Genomic DNA, 27,398 nt, shown 5'->3' on the forward strand with positions numbered 1-27,398 from the left:
CGCCCGGAAAACCCCTCTATAAGGTCGGTGGTTCGTGGCCGACTTCGGGTTTCCAGCAGCTACCCACCACACACACGGCCGTTCTCCGAGCTTCTTTGCGAGCTGTTCAGTGTGTGCTGTTGCCTAGATTTGTGCGCGGGTGGACGCCTCGGCTGTCGTCCTGCCGAGAGCGAAAGGACTCTCTCTCACTCGCTCTCTCGGAGAGCGCGTGTTCCACTTTCAACTCCGAAACTCACCATGGCACTCCGAATAAAACTTATCCTTATCACTGATAAGAGACGCGCTCTTTGGCGGACACGACCTGCTCAAATCGCTCAGGTGACGAGCGTTCCGGCACAACAGAACTGAAACGATGGCAGCAAGTGCTTAAGGAATTTCTAAGGCAGTACAAAGAGGTCCTGGAGGGACTGCAGTTAGCTTTGGTCAAAGACAGGATGAATGAAAGGCGAAATGAAAACCCATTTTCACTTTAATTAATAGGTTATATTCTAGCCCGCATCTCTTCGTAACAAAAGAGCCAGGCCTTAAATATTTTTTTAAATCTTGTAATCCGCTCTTGCCGAGTAACCACAAATTCAATATTCGGAAACCATTTAGAGGAATTTATTGAGTAAAAATTCGAATAAATTAAATCAAAGCAATACAATCAATGGACCATCTTATTGTTACCAGACATTTGAACTGTAAAAGTGCATTACATTTGTGGAACATTCGTCAAAATGTTAGTGCTCTATAAAAGCTGTAATGTCTAGAAATGATTTCGAACAAATCTGAAACCCCCGAAACTTCAACATCAGTAAATCGGTGTTGTCCTGTGACCAATTTGCTTACAGAAAAAGAAAACCAAAAGGGGGTTTTCGTAACATTGTCGAAAATCACCCCTTGGTCCTTTGCGAATGTTGTTTTATGAGTTGGCCTATATTCGAACTGAGTCCTGGTGCTGTTAACGCGTTTACCTAGCAGAGGTCTATACTAGAACGTTAGAACCATGTTATCGTTTTACATTCGGACAGGGGTGGAAAGCAAACCATTTCTGCTGACAACATTCGCAAAAGGACGCCTTTGGAATGAATAACATTTCGGTGTTATTCAATCGATGTGAACCTGTAATATAAGGAGAACTGGATTTCGTCTATGTTATGTTGATATTGCAGGCAGTTTCTACTGTTAACTTTACATTTTCGAAAAGCCTTAACATAGTATTCGAATTGAATGTTCTGTTATCGCGAACATTATATCAGCATGTTATTAATAGCATGGCCTGTAAGGTTGGTTGACTTTAACTGTTGCGATAACATAGTCCTTACAACTCGCAACTTCTTTCCTTTAATGCATTTATTATTTTTTTAGCTAAATATATTCTAATTGTATTATTTCCCGTTCATTTCATTGAATATAGAACACAATTTGTTTGGCAATAAATTTGCCATCTGACAAAACTGACAGTCCAACCCAATAATTTGTTGTGCTGATCAGTGCGTTACTTCCGCAATTATCCCAGTGCCTCAGGCACCTGCCACTAAACGATGGCCACGCCCCTCGATCCGGTCAATTGCCCACAATTTGATGGCTATGAGGACGGCGAGGATACGCACCCCCACCAGCAACATCCTGATGCAACTGAAGTTGCGAAAGGAAGAGCTGAAAACCCACCCTTCAGGAAGTCAGCAGTGAAATCGTGTTCGCAGCTCTGTAATCGCAGGCACTTCTTGTTGTTGCCGTTGTCAACGCCTCTCAAAAAGGGAGCAAAGGCAGCAGCAAGGATCAACCCCTAGACTCAACCAGCGACGATTTATAACAAATTTTAAATTGCAAAAAATTGCAACATTGATGAGGGATCGGGATCTGGCGTTGGGCGTCGGGCGTTTCGAAACCGAAACTAATTCGCAACAAGCGCAATAAAAATTATGAACAATAGCGGAAATTAGCCATGGCATCGGGGGTAGGGAAAGTCACTCACTCACTCGCTCTGCGGTTTTCCGCCAACAGACAGCGCAGCGAAATGCCAGTCAATGCGTGACGAATGCAAGCCGCGTTCAACAAATGGGGGAAAGTACACAGAAACAGAAAGTGCTACATTAAATGAGCTGAAAAGCTTGCAGTCTGCATGCCAATGGAATTATAAATCATAAATTTAAACTAGAACGCTCTTTATTAACTGCGTTCAAGCAGTTGACATTCATAGGTCATATTCAATATATCTGAAACTTAATGCTAACCCTATTTATTGATAAAAATTCTTAACTTAGTTTCTCAGTGCACTGAGTTGCTCTTGCAATTGCAGATGACATTGGGGATAACACTTTCGCTGGGGGCCGGAAGTTCAAGGGGGCGAAGTTCAGGCTTTCCCTGCGAGCACAAACTTTAATTAGCAACTTTTTCGATTTTTTTTCCCATTCCACAGCCATAGTCAGGCATTTTCCATGTCCTGGGTCGCATTTGAGTGGCTGCTGCAGCTTCCGGCGTGCACCTTTTTGCCCCCGAGCACATGTTCGTTGTAAGTTGATACCGCTCGGTATATTAGCTACATGTAGCGCATAGATGGGGATGTGGAAAAGTTTCCTGCTCGGCTGGGATCAGGGATAAAGGATAAAGGATAAAGGATGCCGTGCTGCTGCTTCGTGGGCGAATGACACTTGACAGTGATTTATGGCCGGGCCACTAATAACCCGCCAAATGCAAAGGCAAAACCAAATCCAATGCCGAACGGCAAGTGCAAATCCAGGGCAGAGGGTGCCCGATTGTCTCACCAGACTCACCCCCTCGGATTCCAATTTATCTATAGTAGATCTCCGTCCATATATATCTAAATATATTTCCATGCCGCAAATGCTGCAATTTCGAGCCAAAACGCTCGCATGTGCAATCATTTTTTATCGCAAATCTCCCGCTCTCCACAGCTCACAACTCTAAGCGGCCGTTGCGAATCGCTGTCATGTGGTGAGGTCCTGCCCCGCCCCCTGGCCAATTCCCGCTTGCCGCCCCTTTTTGACTGCCCAGCGGGGTGTTAAATTGCCAGAGCTGCTGCCTCAATTTCAGCGTCATTCGACGCCATTAACCTTCTGTCAATTTCAATAAGTCAGCGTCGCATAACTAAAAAAGCCGCCTGGCTGCCATTCATGAAAATCTGCTGCAATTGCAGGGCCAAACGAAGTTTCACATCTAATACAATATTGATAAGCAGGACGATAAGTGACCAAGTGCACAGTCGATGGCAAATCTGAATTCGAGCTTGTCAAGATGGACATGTATGTCCTAAATTACACTCGCCTGGCTGGCCAAATACCACAGGGAATGGCCCGAAAATAAATTGACATTGTTAATGCTGGAAGTTTTAAAGTCCGAGCTCTGCACTTGATGGGCTGTTGAAATTCTAGACAAGCCAAGCGTACGATTTCCTTTTCAAATAAAGCCAAAGGTATTTTCGGCCATCTCACAGAGGGCAGTAAGCAATTTGGTTTTATTTATTGCAGGAGCATATCTCTTTTTCGGATCTCCTTGAATATTACGTAGTTTTCATTTTCTTCCTCGCATTTGCTAAGGTATTTCAGATTTCAGGCATGAATGAGCAATATTGAAACAATATGAATTTCCTCCAGCATTGTTTAAAGATGAATTGATTCTGATAAAGAGATATACAAATTCCTTGCACAAATACTAACTTGTGGAAATGTAATAGATTTTTACACAGAAATTGTTATTGAGCATACTGCATTTACCACTCTATTGCGCATTGATACAACGATGCTAGCTTTATTCCGCTTTATTGCCAATTTGCGTGAATTAATACTCGTATTAATTTAACCCTTGTAAGCTGCCGGTTTTAACTTGAAATTCCGCCAAGTGACAAACCGCGAAGCAGGGAACTTGCCATCGACGGCAGTGTTTTCCACTGTTTTCCACTATTTTGTATTTTTATCCCACGAATTTTGTATGTGTATGCCGGCGAACGTGAACACACCTTTTCTGACCGCATTCCCCAGGCGGCGGACATCGGGCCGTTCGTTTGGTGGCTGCGCTTGTTGCCATTTCCGTTTCCGGTTGCCGCTGTCGTCGTTGTCATGTCTACATGTCCTGCGTCCTGTACTCTGCATGTATGCGTCCGTTCCGTGCCTGCATATGCATGTGTGTGTGTGCGAGTTTGGCGTGTTGCACATAAATCGTTTAAAATAAAGTGATAATTGCATTTGTGTTGCAACTGTCAAAGTGACGTCAGTCCAGGAAAGTCCTTCGCAGCTGCACGTGTATTGGTGGCTTAACGGACTGAACTGAACTGGATGACGTTTTATGAATGTCGCCGCCGCATGAATAATTGCGATAGCAGCCAATTTGAATGCCCCCATGCCATTCAACCAGTGATTCCTTCCCGTTTTGCCAAAATTTCGGGGTTGTTTACGGCCCCGTTTGTATGTTTTAATTTCGGTGTCACTGTAAAGTGGATTAAAGTATTTCCATCGGCTTACAACCTAAAACGAGTGCAACCCCCGGCAGTTAAGCCGCCCATCGAGTTGCACTCCGCGCTCCTCAAAGGACATACGCACTTTTTTCAGCCTAATGCACTGCGAAAAATGTGCACTTCAAACAGAGGAGGGTATGCTGCTCTAGGATCACAAATTTCATAAGCTTATTGCTTTTCAAAGGTGTTTTTGGCATAGGTTCAATTGGTTTAAAATGATTTCAGACCCACAGAAACAGAGAACCCCTCTTCAAAAAGACAGCCTAATGTTGTGAGCACTTTTCTCAGTGCAGTTGCTTGTGAATTTATGGCGACTGATATATAAGGCATTTTTACCTCGGACAGTGCCTGTGATTAATATGCAACACCCCGTTGGCTCGTTTTCCCATTTTCAGAGTGGAGTTCGTGTGAAGCAGCCAAGTGTTTCCCGCACCCCGGACGCCGATCTGCCAACCCTCCCGTTCGAATTGAATTGTTACGCAAATAGCATTAATATTTATATTGTTTTTTATAAGGACGGCAAGGGTGCAGTGCAGACAGGACGTCAATTGCGAGGCTAAGTGCCACTGCAAACAGAGGAGAGTATTGCATTGAATGGGAATCCTCGAGGGAGCCGCGGCATGTGGCAAATTAGCTTGCCTTTGATGCGCGATCATGGCTGTGGAAAATTAATAAAAATTATGCCGCAATCGAGCCAACATTGATTCACTTAGCCAGGAAAGTGCCGAAAGTGTTTCGTTTACTTGGCCGGCTGTCAAGGACCTGCCACGCCCCTTGACCCCACTGACCTGCATTTGCAGGCGGTCTTGGGTCCTGGGCTTAAATCGACACGAACTTTGCGTGTTTGCCGGCTGTCGAAGCGTCGAAAAAAGCACGTGTCGATTTGATGAATGGCGTTTATTAAGCAAACAATTTCGAGCTATTTGCAGTCTAATTGAGCCCCATGCATCAACGTGTTGTGGCAGTTAAATGGCTTATTAATATTTAAAAGATATTTAAAACTAAAAACGTTGGTAACCCGCATTGTGTACAAAATACAAACACGACATACGAATGTAAGTGTACCTAATGCGAACATTAAACCCTTGCATGTCCCCTGAAAACCGAAACAGGAAAAAAGGTGAATGCAATCAAGTGCGGCTGGAAACATGAGAAATAACTGCAGTGAAGCAGGCTTTCGAGTGGAAATGGGTTTTGCATGCAGCACGCTCGCTGCTTTCGGAGGAAAGCCATAGGAAAATGGGGAAAGCATTTCCCATTAATTATAACTGCAGTGCCCACACGTTTATGGTCGGAAGTGTAGCTGTGGTCAAGTTGCCCGAACTCCGGCTAACTTGGCTGATTAGCTAATACGTCTCGTATCTATTGTTGGAATTTGGCAACACCTCAGGCTGATTTGCATAATTACTCCCTGCCACTTGACTGTTGCCAAGCAATTTACAACTTTGCGCCCCGAAACTCCCCATCATTTGCACATTTTTCGGTTTGGCAACTCTTAAAAATTAAATGAAATATGCATTACATACGAAAAGTTTAACCATAAGTGCCACAGCTTCCGTGCCAGCAAACTGACTGCGATTTCCCGGGCTGCAAAACTAGCAAGTGTAGTTACAATAAATACATACTCGTATGCAGCACTGCCGACTGTCGCCGGCATTATAGAAATCCCGTTAAACCCACTTAATTCAATAAAACACCTTTCACACACTTTGCTCCAAAGCCGACAACAAACTATAACCCTCTGTGTGTCTGTGTACCCGTGTGTGTATGAGTGTGCGTGTGTGTGTGTGTATGGGTGAATGGCGGAGCTGGAGAGCGTGCGCCAAAAGCTACTTCACGACGGCAATTTACGTTTAAAGTTGCTTAAAGTTGCTAACGACAAAAGTTATAATTGCATAACGTGCATGTACTGGTGTGTGTGAGAGTGCAGGCGGGATAACGGGACCGGGCTTTTAGTGTGTGTCGCCTTAAAACACACTCAAACATAGTGCAACACTCTCAGAGGTGCACGGAAAATTAAGCACCTCCCTGCTAGATATGAATAGCTATATCAGTCAGTTGAGTACCTTGTATTTGAAGATGATATAATAACGCATTAGGTTACCATAATAATAAGATGCTGTTAAGAGTAATAACTTTCTCCTAATTTGAATATATCAATTGAGCATATTGCAATTTGTAGAACTATCTTCCAGGAAATAGTTTCTAATAAGTTCTTGAAGAGCATTTGTCTTACATTTTGCAAGCTACCATTTTATTTATGAATCTCCTCGATCATCGCCGCCACTTTTCTCTCTCTGCAGAAATGCAGCTAAACGCTGCTTCCTTGGCTGAATTCGTATGCGAGGCAGCATATGGCAGCCGGAAATGAAACGTAAATCAAATAAGTAAAGAGCGTAAATGCGCGTTCACACAGACAGGCGCGTACACACACATGCTCACATGTACACTCAAGACGAAGTACAAGTGTATTGTCATTAGCGACAAGGACGACACAACAACAACAGCAACGACAAGAAGAAGAGGAAGAAGGACGGCGTGCGATGAATCCGAGACGCTCCTTTTGCTCAAATTGAAAAGTTTTGGAGTGCATTTTTCACGAAAGTGGCAGCGATTCGAATGGAAAGACGAACGGAGGAAATTGTTCATATTATAAAATAAAAGCGGAAAGTGTTGCGAGCAGGGCAATGACGAAAAGCGAACGCCAGGCACGCCCAGCGACGCATGTCCTTGGACTCCGCCCACCGCCACCCATCCACTTCCGCCCACGCTCCGCAGCCCATTTAGCCCGTAGAACTGGCACCCATTTTCCCAGCCCACTTTTCCAGCTGTCAGTCAACGGCAGGTTCGAAAAAATGTCAACGGCACTGTGGGCGTGGCTGTCTGTCGGTCCTTTTCTCCATTTTCATTACGTTGAAATGCGTTTCGTTGAATTAGAAACATTTCATTCTGCTGCTACTTCCTATTTCTTTTCTCCGTGTGAGTTTTCCTTCGCCTGCCACGCTTTTCCCTTTTTGGGAGGCGTTCCGGGAAGGTGTTGGAAATGTTTTATGTCTTAATAGCTTTTCGCTGGATGTGCGTCTTTCGCTTCCCATTCCCATTCCCCTTCCCTACTCCACCAACCAAAAAAAAAAAAAGAAAGCAGGGATCAAACATGAGTCCCGCGTTTGGTTTAATGGGTTAACGAGTTTGCATTTTCCCCTTTTCCATTTTCCATTCGCTTTTATTGAGGAATCTTCAATTAACGCTGCGGGAGTTGTGAAATTTGATTTCGCTCAACCAGGGGAAAATGTTGTAATTGAGTTTTAGATCTTCGTAATTAAGTCGAAAAACCTGTTGGCTTCTCTTACTTTAAAGGTCGCTTTGCTCACATTGAGCCGTTGGAATACAGACGCTGTTTCTGCGAATCCAACCAGTCTTGCAAATGCATCCATAACGACATTTCTTCGCACAATCCAGGTCTTCCCTTTGTCCACAGGATCTCTCGCAAGCCCTACAAGGTGAAACCATTTGCTTGGAGGAGCAGTGAAAGAACCATCTCAGCATCAACGGAAACGATCCATTACTAGTCTGAATTTTCCACATTGAAGTGGCCAAGAGGAAGGCCAAGATATAGAGCTGACAGTGTGCCATTGTCGAAAGTAGCTGCGAAACTGAGCCAAGTTCGCCAAAATGTGTGATACGAACTTGCTTATAATGTAAATGCATGTGCATAACTAAATACAATTTTATGACAGCATGGAACGAAAGCATAAAACCAAATATGCATGCAGTATGCAAACGCACGTTTTTACTACGTACGCACGTACTAAAACGTATATACACGTTGCAAGATCATAATTTCTTTCCGTGTAAGCCTTTCATGATACTGAAATGCATAGACTACCTAATCGGCTTTAACCCAATGAGACGTCAGCCACATGAATGGGCCAAAATTAATTTGACTACCCCCAAAACTGAAACTTAAATGCAGGACAACATTTAAATTGCATCTAACCAAGCGAATATGGAAAACCCAAACCCAAACCCAAAGCCAAAGCCGAATGAAAATTAGACCAAGCAAAACATAATTTCAATTTCCGCTGCAATTATTTGCGGGTCTCTCGATTGCTGTCATTTTGTCACCAGCTTAAATAATTAAAATCCGAAATATATGCACGTATGTATGTATTTTTGCAACAGGAAAATGCTGGCCCTATTTTAAGGTCACCGCCCATTAACATTATAATATAGTTGCACTGCGGCGATCTGAACCCAGACTGACCAGTCCGAGCCGAACATTTTCATAATATATGACAACATATGACAACAGCATTAAAAAAGGCCACAAATTTTCAATTTGGCCCCGACAAGCATTTGATACGCGACCGAAATTTGCGCATGAAAAATTCAGTTAGATAAATCCGTGATACTGTCGTCCCATGTGAATTATTACCGCCAGCCATATTGATATTCTGCACTTTGAAAAAATAGCACATTGAAAACTGTGCAACATGATACTTAGTGAGTTTCAATAAAAGTGCTTATCCAGTTTGAAAAACTGCACATTCGATGTTAAAGTATTTAACCCAGTTTAAGTGGTTATTCCTTAATAAATACTGCATTTAGGCCATACAGATGGGGATTTTTCCGGGTGCATAAGCCCTTTCAGCCGCCATCCTGTCAACGGCATTCATTGCGCTCGTCACTCCGCTTGGGCCGAAAAATTGGGGGTCAATAAAACGGCTCGAAAACAGTCGACGCGAACTCGCCTTGAATGGAGTTTTGGGGCTAGAATTTAGCGAGGAGACAGAAGGAGCAAATGGAGCTGGAGTGCTGGAATGGCATGATTCCGACTCTCTATCAGTCATCTAACCATTTAGATAGGCCATGGAGCAGCAGAAGGCAACGATGCGTGGTCGTTAGGCCCTGCTTTCCTGCTTTACTGCTTTTCTGCTTTTCTGCTTTCCTGACTCGCCGCAGTTCGAACTGCGAGTCTATACCATGAATGCCATTGCCTTTCGGTTGTATCTTAATGAAGTATCGATTTCTGGCATCGACTCGACGATTTCTCGATTTCAGTTGCCCTGCGGTGGAATTCCTTCGAGTCATGTAAATCACTTATTACATTTTCGCTTTCCGTTTGCTTCCCTCTCGGCTGCCTTTCCTTTCGGTGTGCTGATGCACAAAAATGCTTGCAGAAACTCCCCAGTGGTTGAATCTGGGAACTTAATCTCAAATTAGTTTTAAGCCCGTAACGGAATTTGACTAACTGAATTGTCATAATGGCAAATAACAACGGAAATAATGGTCCTCTGGTCGAATAAAAATCAAATCAGACCGAACAGGCGAAGCAATCTAAATGCATGTGAGTGAGTGAGCAAAGCTGTGAGCGGTGGCGTATACGTGATGACTTTGCAAATGGATTGTGTGTCTGCTGCTGTATCGTAATCACATGGCAGGCTAACATCATAAAAAGTATTGGATGTTTTATTCGCATTAGTGAGGCGCTCCGCGCCGATTCGATCAGGGATAATTTGTTGGCTGCTAATGCCGAGGCAATCTCCTTCGCAGGACCCCGAATCCTTGAATCCTTGACTGAGCAGTGCGAAGTGTGCCCATTAATTATGGCCACACAAATGGATTTCATAATTCCGGGGCCAGTGGCCAGGGACCAAAATAGTGCACTTAAGTCCCCAGCTAAAATGAGATATTTTGGGCCATTTATTTGAATATGCATGAACCGTGCTGATGGAGCGATTAAAACGCCGTCTGACACTCTCTTTCCCCAGCTTTCGTTACTTTTCCTTCGCAGTTTTACTTTATTTATTTGGTCTAACGCTACTTTTTATACCCGTTACTCGTAGAGTAAAAGGGTATACTAGATTCGTTGAAAAGTATGTAACAGGCAGAAGAAAACTTTTCCGACCATATAAAGTTTATATATTCTTGATCAGGATCAATAGCAAAGTTCATCTGGCCATGTCCGTCATGCCCCAAGACTGAGGTTCTAAAGTCCATAACTCAACTTATCTTAATCGGATTTTGAAGTGGCATACCTCTAAATGTTTCTGGAGCAATTCTCTAAAAATCTGCATTCAAATTTGGAAATATATTTTTTCGACATTTTTTGTGATTTTTCTGATGTTATGATGTTGTAGAATATCAAAAATGTCCCATGACTAAAGTTCTAAGGTCCATAACTCAACTTATCTTAATCGGATTTTGAAGTGGCATACCTCTAAATGTTTCTGGAGCAATTCTCTAAACATCTGCATTCAAATTTGAAAATATATTTTTTCAACATTTTTTTGTAATTTTTTGATGTAATGATGTCGTAGAATATCAAAAATGTCCCAGGACTGAAATTCTAAAGTCCATAACTCAGCTTATCTTTATCGGATTTTAAAGTGGCATACCTCTAAATGTTTCTGGAGTAATTCTCTAAAAATCTGCATTCAAATTTGGAAATTTATTTTTTTCAATTTTTTTTGTAATTTTTCTGATGTTATGATGTCGTAGAACATCAAAAATGTCCCAGGACTGAAGTTCTAAGGTCCATAACTCAACTTATCTTAATCGGATTTTGAAGTGGCATACCTCTAAATGTTTCTGGAGCAATTCTCTAAAAATCTGCATTCAAATTTGAAAATATATTTTTTCGACTTTTTTTTTTGATTTTTCTGATGTTATGATGTTGTAGAATATCAAAAATGTCCCAGGACTGAAGTTCTAAGGTCCATAACTCAACTTATCTTAATCGGATTTTGAAGTGGCATACCTCTAAATGTTTCTGGAGCAATTCTCTAAAAATCTGCATTCAAATTTAAAAATATATTTTTTCGACATTTTTCGACATTTTTTTGTAATGTTTTGATGTTATGATGTCGTAGAATATCAAAAATGACCCATGACTGAAGTTCTAAGGTCCATAACTCAACTTATCTTAATCGGATTTTGAAGTGGCATACCTCTAAATGTTTCTGGAGCAATTCTCTAAAAATCTGCATTCAAATTTGAAAATATATTTTTTCGACATTTTTTTGTAATTTTTTGATGTTATGATGTCGTAGAATATCAAAAATGACCCATGACTGAAGTTCTAAGGTCCATAACTCAACTTATCTTAATCGGATTTTGAAGTGGCATACCTCTAAATGTTTCTGGAGCAATTCTCTAAAAATCTGCATTCAAATTTGAAAATATATTTTTTCGACTTTTTTTTTTGATTTTTCTGATGTTATGATGTTGTAGAATATCAAAAATGTCCCAGGACTGAAGTTCTAAAGTCCATAACTCAACTTATCTTAATCGGATTTTGAAGTGGCATACCTCTAAATGTTTCTGGAGCAATTCTCTAAAAATCTGCATTCAAATTTGAAAATATATTTTTTCGACATTTTTTTGTAATTTTTTGATGTTATGATGTTGTAGAATATCAAAAATGTCCCATGACTAAAGTTCTAAGGTCCATAACTCAACTTATCTTAATCGGATTTTGAAGTGGCATACCTCTAAATGTTTCTGGAGCAATTCTCTAAACATCTGCATTCAAATTTGAAAATATATTTTTTCAACATTTTTTTGTAATTTTTTGATGTAATGATGTCGTAGAATATCAAAAATGTCCCAGGACTGAAATTCTAAAGTCCATAACTCAGCTTATCTTTATCGGATTTTAAAGTGGCATACCTCTAAATGTTTCTGGAGTAATTCTCTAAAAATCTGCATTCAAATTTGGAAATTTATTTTTTTCAATTTTTTTTGTAATTTTTCTGATGTTATGATGTCGTAGAACATCAAAAATGTCCCAGGACTGAAGTTCTAAGGTCCATAACTCAACTTATCTTAATCGGATTTTGAAGTGGCATACCTCTAAATGTTTCTGGAGCAATTCTCTAAAAATCTGCATTCAAATTTGAAAATATATTTTTTCGACTTTTTTTTTTGATTTTTCTGATGTTATGATGTTGTAGAATATCAAAAATGTCCCAGGACTGAAGTTCTAAGGTCCATAACTCAACTTATCTTAATCGGATTTTGAAGTGGCATACCTCTAAATGTTTCTGGAGCAATTCTCTAAAAATCTGAATTTAAATTTTAAAATATATTTTTTCGACATTTTTCGACATTTTTTTGTAATGTTTTGATGTTATGATGTCGTAGAATATCAAAAATGACCCATGACTGAAGTTCTAAGGTCCATAACTCAACTTATCTTAATCGGATTTTGAAGTGGCATACCTCTAAATGTTTCTGGAGCAATTCTCTAAAAATCTGCATTCAAATTTGAAAATATATTTTTTCGACATTTTTTTGTAATTTTTTGATGTTATGATGTCGTAGAATATCAAAAATGACCCATGACTGAAGTTCTAAGGTCCATAACTCAACTTATCTTAATCGGATTTTGAAGTGGCATACCTCTAAATGTTTCTGGAGCAATTCTCTAAAAATCTGCATTCAAATTTGAAAATATATTTTTTCGACTTTTTTTTTTTATTTTTCTGATGTTATGATGTTGTAGAATATCAAAAATGTCCCAGGACTGAAGTTCTAAAGTCCATAACTCATCTTAATCGGATTTTGAAGTGGCATACCTCTAAATGTTTCTGGAGCAATTCTCTAAAAATCTGCATTCAAATTTAAAAATATATTTTTTCGACATTTTTTTGTAATGTTTTGATGTTATGATGTCGTAGAATATCAAAAATGACCCATGACTGAAGTTCTAAGGTCCGTAACTCAACTTATCTTAATCGGATTTTGAAGTGGCATACCTCTAAATGTTTCTGGAGCAATTCTCTAAAAATCTGCATTCAAATTTGAAAATATATTTTTTCGACATTTTTTTGTAATTTTTTGATGTTATGATGTTGTAGAATATCAAAAATGTCCCATGACTAAAGTTCTAAGGTCCGTAACTCAACTTATCTTAATCGGATTTTGAAGTGGCATACCTCTAAATGTTTCTGGAGCAATTCTCTAAACATCTGCATTCAAATTTGAAAATATATTTTTTCAACATTTTTTTGTAATTTTTTGATGTAATGATGTCGTAGAATATCAAAAATGTCCCAGGACTGAAATTCTAAAGTCCATAACTCAGCTTATCTTTATCGGATTTTAAAGTGGCATACCTCTAAATGTTTCTGGAGTAATTCTCTAAAAATCTGCATTCAAATTTGGAAATTTATTTTTTTCAATTTTTTTTGTAATTTTTCTGATGTTATGATGTCGTAGAACATCAAAAATGTCCCAGGACTGAAGTTCTAAGGTCCATAACTCAACTTATCTTAATCGGATTTTGAAGTGGCATACCTCTAAATGTTTCTGGAGCAATTCTCTAAAAATCTGCATTCAAATTTGAAAATATATTTTTTCGACTTTTTTTTTTGATTTTTCTGATGTTATGATGTTGTAGAATATCAAAAATGTCCCAGGACTGAAGTTCTAAGGTCCATAACTCAACTTATCTTAATCGGATTTTGAAGTGGCATACCTCTAAATGTTTCTGGAGCAATTCTCTAAAAATCTGCATTCAAATTTAAAAATATATTTTTTCGACATTTTTCGACATTTTTTTGTAATGTTTTGATGTTATGATGTCGTAGAATATCAAAAATGACCCATGACTGAAGTTCTAAGGTCCGTAACTCAACTTATCTTAATCGGATTTTGAAGTGGCATACCTCTAAATGTTTCTGGAGCAATTCTCTAAAAATCTGCATTCAAATTTGAAAATATATTTTTTCGACATTTTTTTGTAATTTTTTGATGTTATGATGTCGTAGAATATCAAAAATGACCCATGACTGAAGTTCTAAGGTCCATAACTCAACTTATCTTAATCGGATTTTGAAGTGGCATACCTCTAAATGTTTCTGGAGCAATTCTCTAAAAATCTGCATTCAAATTTGAAAATATATTTTTTCGACTTTTTTTTTTGATTTTTCTGATGTTATGATGTTGTAGAATATCAAAAATGTCCCAGGACTGAAGTTCTAAAGTCCATAACTCAACTTATCTTAATCGGATTTTGAAGTGGCATACCTCTAAATGTTTCTGGAGCAATTCTCTAAAAATCTGCATTCAAATTTGAAAATATATTTTTTCGAAATTTTTTTGTAATTTTTTGATGTTATGATGTCGTAGAATATCAAAAATGACCCATGACTGAAGTTCTAAGGTCCATAACTCAACTTATCTTAATCGGATTTTGAAGTGGCATACTTCTAAATGTTTGTGGAGCAATTCTCTAAAAATCTGCATTCAAATTTGAAAATATATTTTTTCGACATTTTTTTGTAATTTTTTGATGTTATGATGTCGTAGAATATCAAAAATGACCCATGACTGAAGTTCTAAGGTCCATAACTCAACTTATCTTAATCGGATTTTGAAGTGGCATACCTCTAAATGTTTCTGGAGCAATTCTCTAAAAATCTGCATTCAAATTTGAAAATATATTTTTTCGAAATTTTTTTGTAATTTTTTGATGTTATGATGTCGTAGAATATCAAAAATGACCCATGACTGAAGTTCTTAGGTCCATAACTCAACTTATCTTAATCGGATTTTGAAGTGGCATACCTCTAAATGTTTCTGGAGCAATTCTCTAAAAATCTGCATTCAAATTTGAAAATATATTTTTTCGACATTTTTTTGTGATTTTTCTGATGTTATGATGTTGTATAATATCAAAAATGTCCCATGACTGAAGTTCTAAGGTCCATAATTCAACTTATCTTAATCGGATTTTGAAGTGGCATACCTCTAAATGTTTCTGGAGCAATTCTCTAAAAATCTGCATTCAAATTTGAAAATATATTTTTTCGACATTTTTTTGTAATTTTTTGATGTTATGATGTCGTAGAATATCAAAAATGACCCATGACTGAAGTTCTAAGGTCCATAACTCAACTTATCTTAATCGGATTTTGAAGTGGCATACCTCTAAATGTTTCTGGAGCAATTCTCTAAAAATCTGCATTCAAATTTGAAAATATATTTTTTCGAAATTTTTTTGTAATTTTTTGATGTTATGATGTCGTAGAATATCAAAAATGACCCATGACTGAAGTTCTTAGGTCCATAACTCAACTTATCTTAATCGGATTTTGAAGTGGCATACCTCTAAATGTTTCTGGAGCAATTCTCTAAAAATCTGCATTCAAATTTGAAAATATATTTTTTCGACATTTTTTTGTGATTTTTCTGATGTTATGATGTTGTATAATATCAAAAATGTCCCATGACTGAAGTTCTAAGGTCCATAATTCAACTTATCTTAATCGGATTTTGAAGTGGCATACCTCTAAATGTTTCTGGAGCAATTCTCTAAAAATCTGCATTCAAATTTGGAATTTTATTTTTTTAAGTTTTTCCGCTGAAAACTTTCACGAACGCTTGTTTGAACATTTTTTTTTGAATTTTTGTACACAATTTCTACCGATATTCCAGGAAATGCTGAAATTTCTCGTTTGCACTTTCACTAGCTGAGTAACGGGTATCTGATAGTCGGAGAACTTGACTATAGCATTCCATCTTGTTTTTTCTTCTTTTTGTTTGGTTCCACTCTGTCAGGCACTTAAACAAATGAAGCTGTCGCCGTCGCGTTATTTATTAGCCGAGCTGGTAAAAATGTTCAGCCTCAAATGCTTTTTTATTAATTTGCATTGTGGCCAACTCGCAGACTAGCACACACAAATGGCTGGAGCAGAAGGAGGTGCACTGAGCGAAAACTATGGGTTGATCACTTAAAGGGATATGCCACACGCACTTTCAAAGCGGTTTATCTATAAGTAAGTAAAGTCATATTTTATACCATTCGTTGGCCATTCGACCTAAATCATTTAATAGCGAATATGCCAACTATTCCCCATGTAGTATTATTCCCACTCTGTGATTATATTATTTATATCCTCATATTCAGCAGTCCAAGTCCTGTATCAGCGTGTATTTTCTGCCAGTGCAGCGCGGGAAGGCGGCCGCCATCTCGTTTAGCGACTGCAATCTGAGCCTGCAACGCGGCTTATTTGTCTGGCTGGAGATGCCAAAATGGCTACTCGTCCTTGGCACCGCCCCCTTGCCACCCAGAATCCCCCGAATCCAAGTCCCCCCTCCGACCGATCCTTTATCGTATGTTAAAGTCAGCGCACACAAAATTTTTAAGTGGTTTTGCCGAAAGTTTTCGAGTGTCGGAGTTCGAGAGCCTTCAGTTCGGCTTTTGTTTAAAATGTTCCGGCTTTTTAAGCGCCACGCTGAGTCGGCCTCCTGCCCACCGAAGGGGCGTGGCCGGTCGCGTATATATCTATACAGATATATATATAAATCGGTATGTACTGTGGAGACACACATGGCTGGCACGCTAATTCGCAGCGGGTGACAAAGTAAATTATGATATTCGTTTCCCGACTAACAGACTGCGTGCACTTCCTGCAACGTCTATTTTTCCCTTCTTTTCTTGTCGCTCTTCTCATTTCCCCCGGAATTTTCCGCCGGACAGCGCGGCAGGTTCAACGGGATTTCCATTATGCCTGGTCTGGTTTTTGGATGCTGATCCGGGGATTGGTGGACTGGGGCATTCAGTTTTCGGGCCGTGATTTGTTGCACGGCCAATGTCGTGCCCCCGCGATGAGCACTCCGGAACTTTGCGTATCTGTTTTTGAGCTTCTTAATGGAAAGTTTTCGGGGCGAAATTTACGATTGGGGGTCGGTCTACGTGAGGATTTCCCCACCACCCCCACCCAACCGGCGTCATGTGAAGATAAGCCGGAAAATTGCAGGAGCTTGGGGGACTGGGCGCCGTTTGACTGCATCTGAAGCTCGCTTAAAGCGAATTAGTTTAAGTTTTCGAGCATCGAAGGGCGAGCTGTTTGTCACGTCGTTTGCAGTTGCAGTCCTGATCTTTGTTTGCATTGGCCGAAGCTGCTGCTCCATCAAAGCCATTGTTTGTCCTACGGCGATGATGGGGAGCCGGAGTAAATTAACAAGGACTTAGCTGCATCTGGGATGAGCTTACACTGGGGGCTACATTGAGCAAAAGCAGCTGGGAACAGGGAATAAAATATCAATTTTACTCAAAGTTTTATCTTATATTTTAAACAAAAATATTTAAACAAAAAGGCAGTCGCTGGATTGAGAGAAAAACCTTTCAGAGGACTAGCGCTAAATGCCATGTTTTATAAGTTATTTTAGCCTGCTGTTGTGTACTTACCTTTCTGAAACACAAGATGTAATGATAAATTCAACTTATTTGCTTTTCTTGGCGTGCAACTACAGATTGAGGCAGCGTGCAGCTCGTTTTGTTTACCTCATCGCTGGGAGATCTGCTGGCCAGGTAAGGTCCGCACATTTTCGTGCAAACTTTGTTAACTATTTAAGACATAATTTAGCAAATTATTTTCCTCCGCGCTGCTGCCCAAAGGGCGGGTTGGGGCGGGGCGGCCCAGCAGGAGGCGGCTCATAAGTAAATATTATGCAAATGAGAGCTTGGGGACCAGCCCCCCGAGCAGCCAAGCCCCCATCCCTGACAACAAGGGGCCAACTCAGCCTGCGAGAGCTTAGCTGCAGCGAAAGTTACTTTTTTTGAGCGCAGGAGGGGTGCAGGAGCAGCTGGCTTGGCGCCATGTCCTTGCCATGGCTGTTAGTTTTTTAATCCTTTGCAGTTATTAATTTAATCGCACAGCTGCATTTCAGTAGCGTGTGCCGCATGAGAAAGGATGGTGTTCGGTGCACGGTGGAAAATCCTGGGAAACTCGGGGAGAGGGCTGCAAAGTTGGCGGCAACTTTTTGGCTGCCAGCCGTGACAGTCAGTCCGCTGAATGGCTTGACAAACGCTTGACACATAAATCCGACGTTGGCTTTAATTAGTCACTGGATTTGTTGTCAGAAGTTGTAGCTTTCACTTAAATTATTCATGTAGCCGCTGTCACATGACGAGTCGCGTCCAAAATCATGGCCACCATGAGTTCATTTTATGGCCATAAATTGTAAAAGCCGCTCAATGGCATTAAAGCACGGCTAAATTATGCACAGAACTATCTGTTTGCTTTTCTTGGAATTATCATCGATAGGCGGCAATTAAAATTCAAGTGCAGAAGCCAATGAAATCATCCTCAGTTTTCATTAAGCCAAAGTTGGATAAACAAAGTGTGCACGTGGAGAAAATTCTGGGAATTTAATGGGTTTAAAGTGTTCAAAAAACAGAGGTACACATTGCCTAAGTGAAATTTAAATAATTTGATTTCATTTAATTCCACATAAATTCGTAGAATCAGCGACATTGATCTATGGGTTTTCCCCTGTTTTTCCACTGCACAGCCTTTATTTGATTGTTTTCCCAGCGCAAACAGACAGACATTCTTATAGCCGCATTATGCTTTAACTGATTTTCGCATTTGAATGATTTATGCTTCCCGCCAGACTCATTCGCATTCGTTTTACCTGCTTTTCACCTGTTTAGCTGTCGGGCCAACGCCTTTGGGACCTTTTGGTCTGGAGCTCGTTTTTCATAATTTTGCATGTGATTTGCGCTGGTTTTTAATATTCACCCACCCACTTTTTTTCGGTGTGCTGGGGCGTTTTTTACCAATCGATAATCAAACGCGTGTGAAATTCGCATGTTGGGACATAAATTTATCAACAGGTTAACAAGTGACTTACACAAAAATGTGCTCATTCATTTATGGCTCGACTTTTGAGGGGCGAAGCGATGCCTGCAAATTTTACAAGCTAACAGAATCATTTTACGCATCATTAACGTTTTTGTATTTCATATGCAAATTCGCCTAGTCCTCTCATCTTTCCTTGATCCTTGAAGACCAGCCGTCAGACGTCCGTCCAAACAAAGTCAAACTTTTTGGCAATGGATTCGTGTGTGTGACCCACCGCTCCATTAGTGAGGTTCACTGAACATTGCAACGGGTTTGAGGCTGAGCAATCCTGCCGAGTCCTGGCAGGACCTCACCCACATTGGCCACATTATGTGCACGCAATGAGCCTTGAAATTTAGTTTTCGGCTAGTTTCAAAGGGTCAGAACTTGAGCTCCTGCTCCAGACACTTTTTGGGTAGCGAGTGGAGGTCCTTGCTTGTGCCAAGTGACAGGTTCCGGAAAATATGCAACCGCCTCTCTCATTACGGCAAATGAATTGCAACGACTTACGCTGCATTGGCCATTTAAAGCGGCATTAATTAATCGTAATTAAAGTGATTTTCTTTCGCCTTCTGGGCAGCCGCTTTTGTTGCGGTCACTCGCTGATTGAGTCTTAAATTGCCGGCATCGCCTTTTGTGGCCGCAATCGTCGCCATAATGAAACGTAATGCATAATTACTGCAAGCCGCTGCCGCTGCCGCAGCTTCTGGCCATTTTTAAATTTCCCTGGCCAGCACCACCGGCAGTTCGCAGTCCAGTGTCCACCGACCCAGGTCCTTGAGTTGTGTGCGCAGGGTCTTTCGACTTGAGCCATATTTATGCACTCATGTCGGGTAATTAACAGCGCAGTGGGCTTTTTGCTCCGCACGCACATGTATGCATATGTATACAAGCGACATAATCGGGAGGCCCTCGTTAAATATATTTGAACAGCCACCAGATCCACCAGATTGTCTGTCATCATGGCATGGATCTCCGTGCTCGAAGCCACAAAGTCTAAAACAAATTTGCACAGAAAAAAATGGCTTGTTAATTAAGTAACACTTGGAACTCAGATAATGGAGAATATAAATGGTTTTGTTAGCCCCATCTTCAGTAAGCTTCGCTTCCAATTCCAGTCACAATTCCACATATTCCATGGCCAGTTCTCGCTGGCCCCAATTATTACTTGAGCCGCATATTTTCGCCCAGTGCATAATGGCACACATATTGGGATGTATGGTAAACAGATGTTGAAGTTCGAGTGCTGGACGTTTGTGTGTGCGTGTGTTGTCGGTGAGGCGATAAGTGACATTTGAGTGAAAGCTTTTGGCTCGGCAGTGTGAACGTGTTGGGACCCCTCCCCCCTCCCCTCCCCTCGCCGTCGCATGTGTGTGTGTGTGTGAGGGGTGTGCGTGTGTGGCGCGCTTTGGCAAGCCAACAAATATTTATCTATGCCAGTGGCCATTTAGCCGGAGCCTGCCAATAAAATTGCCATTTCTGTCATTGTCAGCTTAACGGCAAAGTGAGCAACAGACAATTGCGATAGTGTGTGTGGTGTGTGTGTGTGTGGTGCGGTGTGGTGTGCTGCACACTCGACTCTGCGTAGTGTGTGTGCGTGTTGCTTTGACAATTGATTAAATATGTGAAGTGTGCGCAATTATGTCAATTAAATGGAAATTACTTTATACCTCGGCCGGTGCTCTTTTGTGCTTGACAAATCACACGGAGAGACAAACGAGTTTTATTGCCGGCATTAACTGATGCATAAAGTGGATAATGAGCGGCTGGACTGCCGGATTCCTGAGCCCTGATAAAGAAGCCCAAAATAATTGGCTACCCCACTGCGCCGAGTTGTCATTGGCAACCGCAAAACAAAGTTCTCTGGCCCTGAAAGTGTTTGGCCAAATGCATAATTTATTAGCTCTTGACTTTCCACCAGTAATTGGCAGCCAAACAATGGGCTTCTTTCAAGTAGCTAACATGGTGACGCGGGGTATCGATTACTGACGAGACAAACAGCTTTTAAGCTAAAACATTATTAACTAAAAATCATTGTAGTGTTTTCCACGCTGTCAAGAACAATTAACGTGGCCAAGCGAGTAACTGAGTTCGCATGGTCAGCTGGCTCAGTTAGAGATACAGATACGGATACAGATGTACAGATAGCGATACACGGCATGTCCTTGCACACTATATTCCCCTCCCCCCCTTGGCCGTGCTTCAAGTCCTGGCCCAAAGCGCGTGTGTTAATGGCAAAACGTTTAATGTTTCTGGTCACGTAATAAATCCAAATCTGTGCTCTGTGCTGCGCACGCTGTCACTTCCGTTTTATGATTTAATTTGTAATTTACTCCGAGGCTCTTCCCTCTCCACGGATTGTTGATCTTTTTTTTGCCTTTTTGGCAGTTAGTTGAGTTGATGTTGTTATTTTTGACAACGATACCTGAGGGCCTGCTCCTGGGGCTGCTCCTGAATGTGTAGGCCTGGAAATAGAAAGCGAAATATGCTTTCCTGCCATTTCGATTATGGCGAATAGTTAACTTTTCGCCGGCAAGCGCTGCATGGGGAGCAATTTCCGATCCGCTCCGTTCCGTTCTGGAGGAGATGATGGATACGCCGGAGCACTGTTCGACTGCCACTTAAATTGCCCTGAGAAATAATCAATCCGGCTCCAATCATCGTTGTGTCCAATCAAGCTGGCTTCGGCCCAGCATTCCCTGGAAATGTGTTTTTTTTGGCGCACTAACAAGCTGCCTAAAAACGGTTGCCATATCAGCATAAGTCAAGCATTTCCACGGACAACTTAAGCCTTATCCCTTTTTGGCTGCACCCGCTGAAGGCCACCAACAATTGGTACACTAGAAAAAAGCCAAGGCCTTTATTAAAATATAGATCGCTGTCGGCAGAAATCATTTGTTTCGGTGTAGCAAACTGTCAACCGCACAAACTTCTTTTTCTAGCCCCCTAAACTTGATCACATCCGAAATTTCCTTCAAATTAACACCTCTGGGAGGCGGCTGACTTTTATGGTCTACTATTTTGCATATTGGAGCCACACAAATTGTGTATGGAAAATCATTACCCCCCAACCACACACACACACACACACACTGAGAGAAAAAGCTCCTTGACTGCCAGCCTCTAGCAATTCATTTTCGTCCCCTTTCCAGCAGCGTCGAGCTCTTCAAAGAGAAATTACCTTTTTTCGCGTTACCAGGCCACGCCCACAAGGCGGTAAAAGTGTTGGTTTGGAGCCAGGGGGATTGGCTTGGGAAATGCGGAAAATCAGGGGACTGGGTGTTTTTCCAGGGGAAAAGTCGGCGTTCGTGGAGCGGTCTTTAGTGCTGATGGCAAACTATCTTTTCACGCTTTGCAAGCTAGAAAATTTCTGCATTTTTAGGCACGTTTGGTTTTCCCCAGCACATCCTTTTATTGCCATCCTCACCCCCATTTTATAACCCCACTCTCGTCTACGCTGTCAACGCCTCTGTGCGTTTTTGCCCTCTTCATGTGAGCGCACTGCGCGAAAATGAGGTGTAAATGGTAGACCAATTCGAAAACATATTCATTCAGCTGGTGTTTACAGTAGCAAAAGTACTGAGCATTGCACACTTTTTGACTTATACTTTTATATTTTCTAGTTTTGCATTATAATCTATTTGGGTGTAGTGTATTTTCGCTCAGTGTTTCGAGTGTGAGTGGTGCTGAATGCATTTTTCTAACGCCAATTGCTTTCAACACCTCTTGGACCTGCATGTAAAGTTGCTTGGCTTCATCTTGCCGGCTCCTTTTGTATGGCCGTTGTTGTTCTCGTCGGCCAGGCCGACAAAAGCCGTCGAAAGTGTTGGCCATCGGATGTCGGATGGTCAGATGGTCGGGTGGTCGGGTGGTCGGGTGGTCCGATGGTCGATTTTAGATGGTGGATAGGCGATGGACGATGGGCGATGGTCGATGGCCGCTGCCAGGACTCATGAAAGTGGTGCTCGGACTCGTTTTCGTTTTGGTATCTTGGCCAGCCAGTCGTTGTCCTGTGGGCTGACATATTGCAAGTGCCTCAATGGGCAGTGAGCTGCGATTATGTGCAGCACACACACACAAGCACACATGCTCGGGAGCAGTGATTGCATGTCCTGGCGAGCTGGGCGTGTGTGAGTGTGGGCCAACTGGCAGCGTTTCCGTTGCCTTTCACCAAACGGAAGTTGGGCGCACTAAACGATTTGCTTGTTTCGTGTGCTGAAATATTTAGGCAGTCCGAGAAGTCGGAGGTTCTGCTCCCCTTGAGGCACTCGCAATCGCACCCCCAACTCCAGTGCTCCAATGCTCCAATGCTCCAATGCTCCAATGCTCGAATGCTCCGCTTCACTTAAGAATTAAGAGATATCTAGCAATGAGTTGGCAGCCGACGCTCGGATCGCTTTTTGAAATACTGCAATGGCTTTGCATACAAATGTGCTTCATTGATAATGCAGGGAGAAAAACAAGGCATTGAATGGAAATGGAATTAAAGAAATTCAAGAGTGCGAAAGAGTTCTGAGCAGTGTGCGCTAGAGAGTATCTGGGCGGGGGAAATCAGGGCGTGGCTAGCTATTTGTAACCATTTAGTTTACTTAATTTGGCGTGTAAAGCACTGCGGTTGTGGAGCAGACGAACTGTAGGTAGACCACTCGCTCCCCGCCAGGAGATGAATGTTTGTTTGTGTTATTAATGCCCCTGGCCGAGGATCCTGGAAGTCGAGAAAGTCCTGGAAGTATGCAACGCACTTCAGTCAGTCGGCTAGCAGCTGGCCCAGGGCTATTTTATTGCATTGTCAATTTAATGGTGTGGAAATGCTTGGCGAAGAAAAGCTGCTCCTGCCACTCGACAGTGGAAAACCCGAACAAGCTCCCAGATAGAAGCGTTCAGTTCAATGCTTCCACACAGACTCAGACACCGAGGCTTGCAAGTGAAATAAGGCAGCGTTTAATGCCTGCACAATATTTATTGCCATGTTTCATATTCCTCTATGTACATACGTATATCCCTCCCATTTCCTCCGTTTTCCCTGTGTTTTCCGACTCTGATGCCACAGACATGGCTACAAAGTAGCCCCCCTCTGGATCTGATTGCCAGACTGAGCCTGAGCCTGTAGTTTTGTTTAGTTTTGTACTTTGGCCGATCCTGGCTGCTTGTTGCTGTGTCAAGCGATTTATAAAATGGGAAAGTCGGAGCAGAAGCGGTCAGGCCCATAAAAACAACAAGCTGCAAGTACCAGAGATAAGCGGAAATTATTAAAGTGCTGCCAGATTTGTGAAAATGTATTTGTTTCAATTCCGTCTGCATGTCTGCAGTGCATGGGAAATGCTATTTTTGTTTTGACTTCATATGCTAGTTGTTGGGCTTTTAATGCAATAAACCCCCTAAAAGGTTTGATAAAGTACGAAAAAAGCGGCTTGGAATTGTTGTAAACACAAAAGGCCTTTTAAGCCCCGAATGGAGAGTCACTCTTTGTGTTTTGTATTTATTAACCAGTTCGACAACCAGTTGTTGTGCCCCACAAAAACGTATTCCATATTTGATCAGACCCCGATTTTATCCCTTGGTAAGCCCACAAAAGTCTGTGTAGGCTGATTCTGGGCGAAACAGTAAATCATTACCATAATATATATCGCACGATTTTCTTTGCCGTGGGCGGGGCATAATTTAATCGAAGGCAATAAATTGGCATTTAAATGTAATAAAGACGAGCAAAATAATTACGACTGGCGGGAAAAGTGCCACGCTTTCATTACTTAATGCCATTGGCATTTCCCTCCCTGTTAGCCATACAATTTATGTACAACTTTTGGTGCAGAATTATGCACATATTTTCCTCGCCGGACTTCGGAGTCCATTTGCTTGGCCCACGGCTCGCGTTGAATTGTTATGGCCAGCGAATGACAGTTAAGTGACGTTTAACGGTTAATAAGCCTGACAGATTTACAACTGTCAGCAACGTTTAAAAATAATGAACATCAACATCAGCGACGGAACAGACGAAAACAAAAAAAAAGGCCCGGACTTTTGCTCTCTCGAATAGCCAAAGCGATTTGGCCAAATTGACTGCGCAAAGTGAATTATTAATGTCATGTAGGGGCTCAGACAGACTGGGAAAATCGGAAAAACTGCGGGGCGCGGTGGGCGGTAGAGGCAGGGAAAGCTATCGGGGCGGCACTAAATGTGCGTCTATTTAGTTCCAAGTGCTGAAAATTTACTGTGCGTATTAAATAAATGCGATTTTCCGGCACGTGAACCAAACTTAGAACCAGGACTAGGCCCCAAAAGCGAAAAAGAAAACCCACGATGTGAGACTGGAAAAACAAGAAAAGCCGAGCGAAAACTTAACCAAAACAAAACACAACCGGGCAGCACAAGCAGCACGGGCAGCGGGGAAAAGGACAGCGGCAAGGACAACGCTCATAAAACATAAATTTAATTTATGTGCAATTTTAGCAAGTCGTATAAATTTCCCCAGCCCAAAGGACGAAAAAAAAAACAAACCGAATTCCACAGCGGCATCGGCCAGCTGGGCAGGGAAAATGTCCTTGAAAATGTCGCATTGTTGTTCTTATTTATAGCTCAAAGCACGGGTGCTGAAAGGGTTTTTCCGGGGGCCTCCCTGCTGGAAAATATATTTATTTCTGGCCATATTCGTAGCTGCACTTGCACACACGATGTTTAGGGGTCCTCTTGAATGCTAATGAATTGCCACAAATGCATGGAAGGGATGCAACTCTAGGCGCAGAACCCGAATCCGTACTTAAATCAAATATTAATTAAGCCTAAATCAGGCTTTGACTTGGCATCCGCCCAACGAAAGGCATGTTGTTAATTAGTAAATTTAATGCGGACATGCATTTTTACCATAGATTGGCATAGCAACCCCGAGGGCTCTAATGCACTTCCATTTTCTGAGCAAACACATTTCGAATTCAATTTGCAACACATTTAATTTGGCATTTTGTGAGCCCAAAAGTTGCCGGAACTCGACAATGCAAATATGTAATAACAGCTATGGCAACATGGCCAAAGTTGCTCTCTTTTTGTGCCAGTAATTTGCCTGGCAGAAGAAATTGGCACAGATAAAGTCCAGCACAATGCGCATAGTGCACCTTGGAAAATTTGTTTTGCCTAGAATTTGATTGTCAAACTGGTTCAGCTGTCCAGATTTGTTGGCCAAACTTTCGGCAGCCTAACAACAGTCAGATGAGTAAACAGTTTTCCAATTGCGAGAAAACTTTCCATTTGCCCAAGAAAGGCAAACATTTCCCTGCCTCTGATCACAGGATCATGCAGTGCCTGGAAAACTTTTTCGGTTTCCGAAAACAGGATACAATTGCCCCTAGCCCCAGGCTAAGTCTAATTGCCTCGGCCACAAATCAACATATCTGCGTCTTACCTGTAAGCTTGGAATTTATGGCAACACACACAGATTCTTCGGCGCTTTCGCGGCCATAAAATCGTTTTGCGGTCAGCGAGCACTGTGGAAATGGGGAAAAACTGGGCGAAAACTGTCGCTCTTTAAAGCGAAATAAGATATTTATGAAGTTCCAGCCCGATGTTCCCTTCTGGGCACGTACTCTCATTTTCTCAATCCCAGCCACAATTTTCCAGCTGGTCTTGTTTCTGGGCCACATCTAATTCATTTGGGAAAGTTATTTATTGTATTATTTACCACTTGAGCCAGAAACTTTGTCAATTGTTTGTGTTTGCCGACCGGAAAGTTTGCGCCAAAGACACCAGGAGTATTTGGCTTTGAATATTTTTTGTTTGGCCTTTCAGTTAGCACTTTAATATTGATGTTGCAATGGTGAAAAATTCACAAAAGGTAATGACTGCGTATCTTTTAAGCTCTCGTTGCTGTTGTGAATGATATGTTCATATATCTACGGCTTTTTTAAACAGTCATAGTGTTTAAAAATTGATGGGCGGCGACATGAAAATTGGACGACAGCACTTTGAAGAGATTTTCCCGAATTTAATGAAAATGGAGACAGGCGAATAACAATTCGTGATTGGGGCTTAATTCGAGTGAGATTGACAGCTTGTTATTCGCGAATTTCGGTGCCATCAGCCATCACATTATTGTCACAATAATAATCATGAACCTGCTGACACGAGTACACTTTGCATTATACCGTAGACAAAAATGTTGTAAATTGTCTGTTCAAATGTAATTAGGTTTTGCTTTGAGCAAATAGGCAGACAAAAAATAATGCGACACAACCGCCAGGAATCCTCGACAAGCCGCAATCCGCAATCCACCCCTTTAACCAAACCGCATCCTTCGTTATCTGGGAAAAGCCACA

At 41.5% G+C, this 27,398-nt stretch overlaps 1 protein-coding gene across 1 annotated transcript; it reads right to left on the reverse strand.

Annotated features, from left to right (window-relative positions):
* Positions 1–7,672: 7,672 nt before the first annotated feature.
* Positions 7,673–8,098, reverse strand: LOC113564863 (chymotrypsin-elastase inhibitor ixodidin). The gene has a single exon (XM_026983952.1). It carries the CDS (start codon positions 8,087–8,089, stop codon positions 7,808–7,810), a length of 282 nt encoding a protein of 93 aa, XP_026839753.1. The 5' UTR covers positions 8,090–8,098; the 3' UTR covers positions 7,673–7,807.
* Positions 8,099–27,398: the final 19,300 nt, after the last annotated feature.

This window comes from Drosophila erecta, unplaced genomic scaffold, assembly GCF_003286155.1.
Source record: "Drosophila erecta strain 14021-0224.00,06,07 unplaced genomic scaffold, DereRS2 tig00000000-arrow-pilon, whole genome shotgun sequence".
In the NCBI taxonomy this organism is placed as follows: Eukaryota; Metazoa; Arthropoda; class Insecta; order Diptera; family Drosophilidae; genus Drosophila; species Drosophila erecta.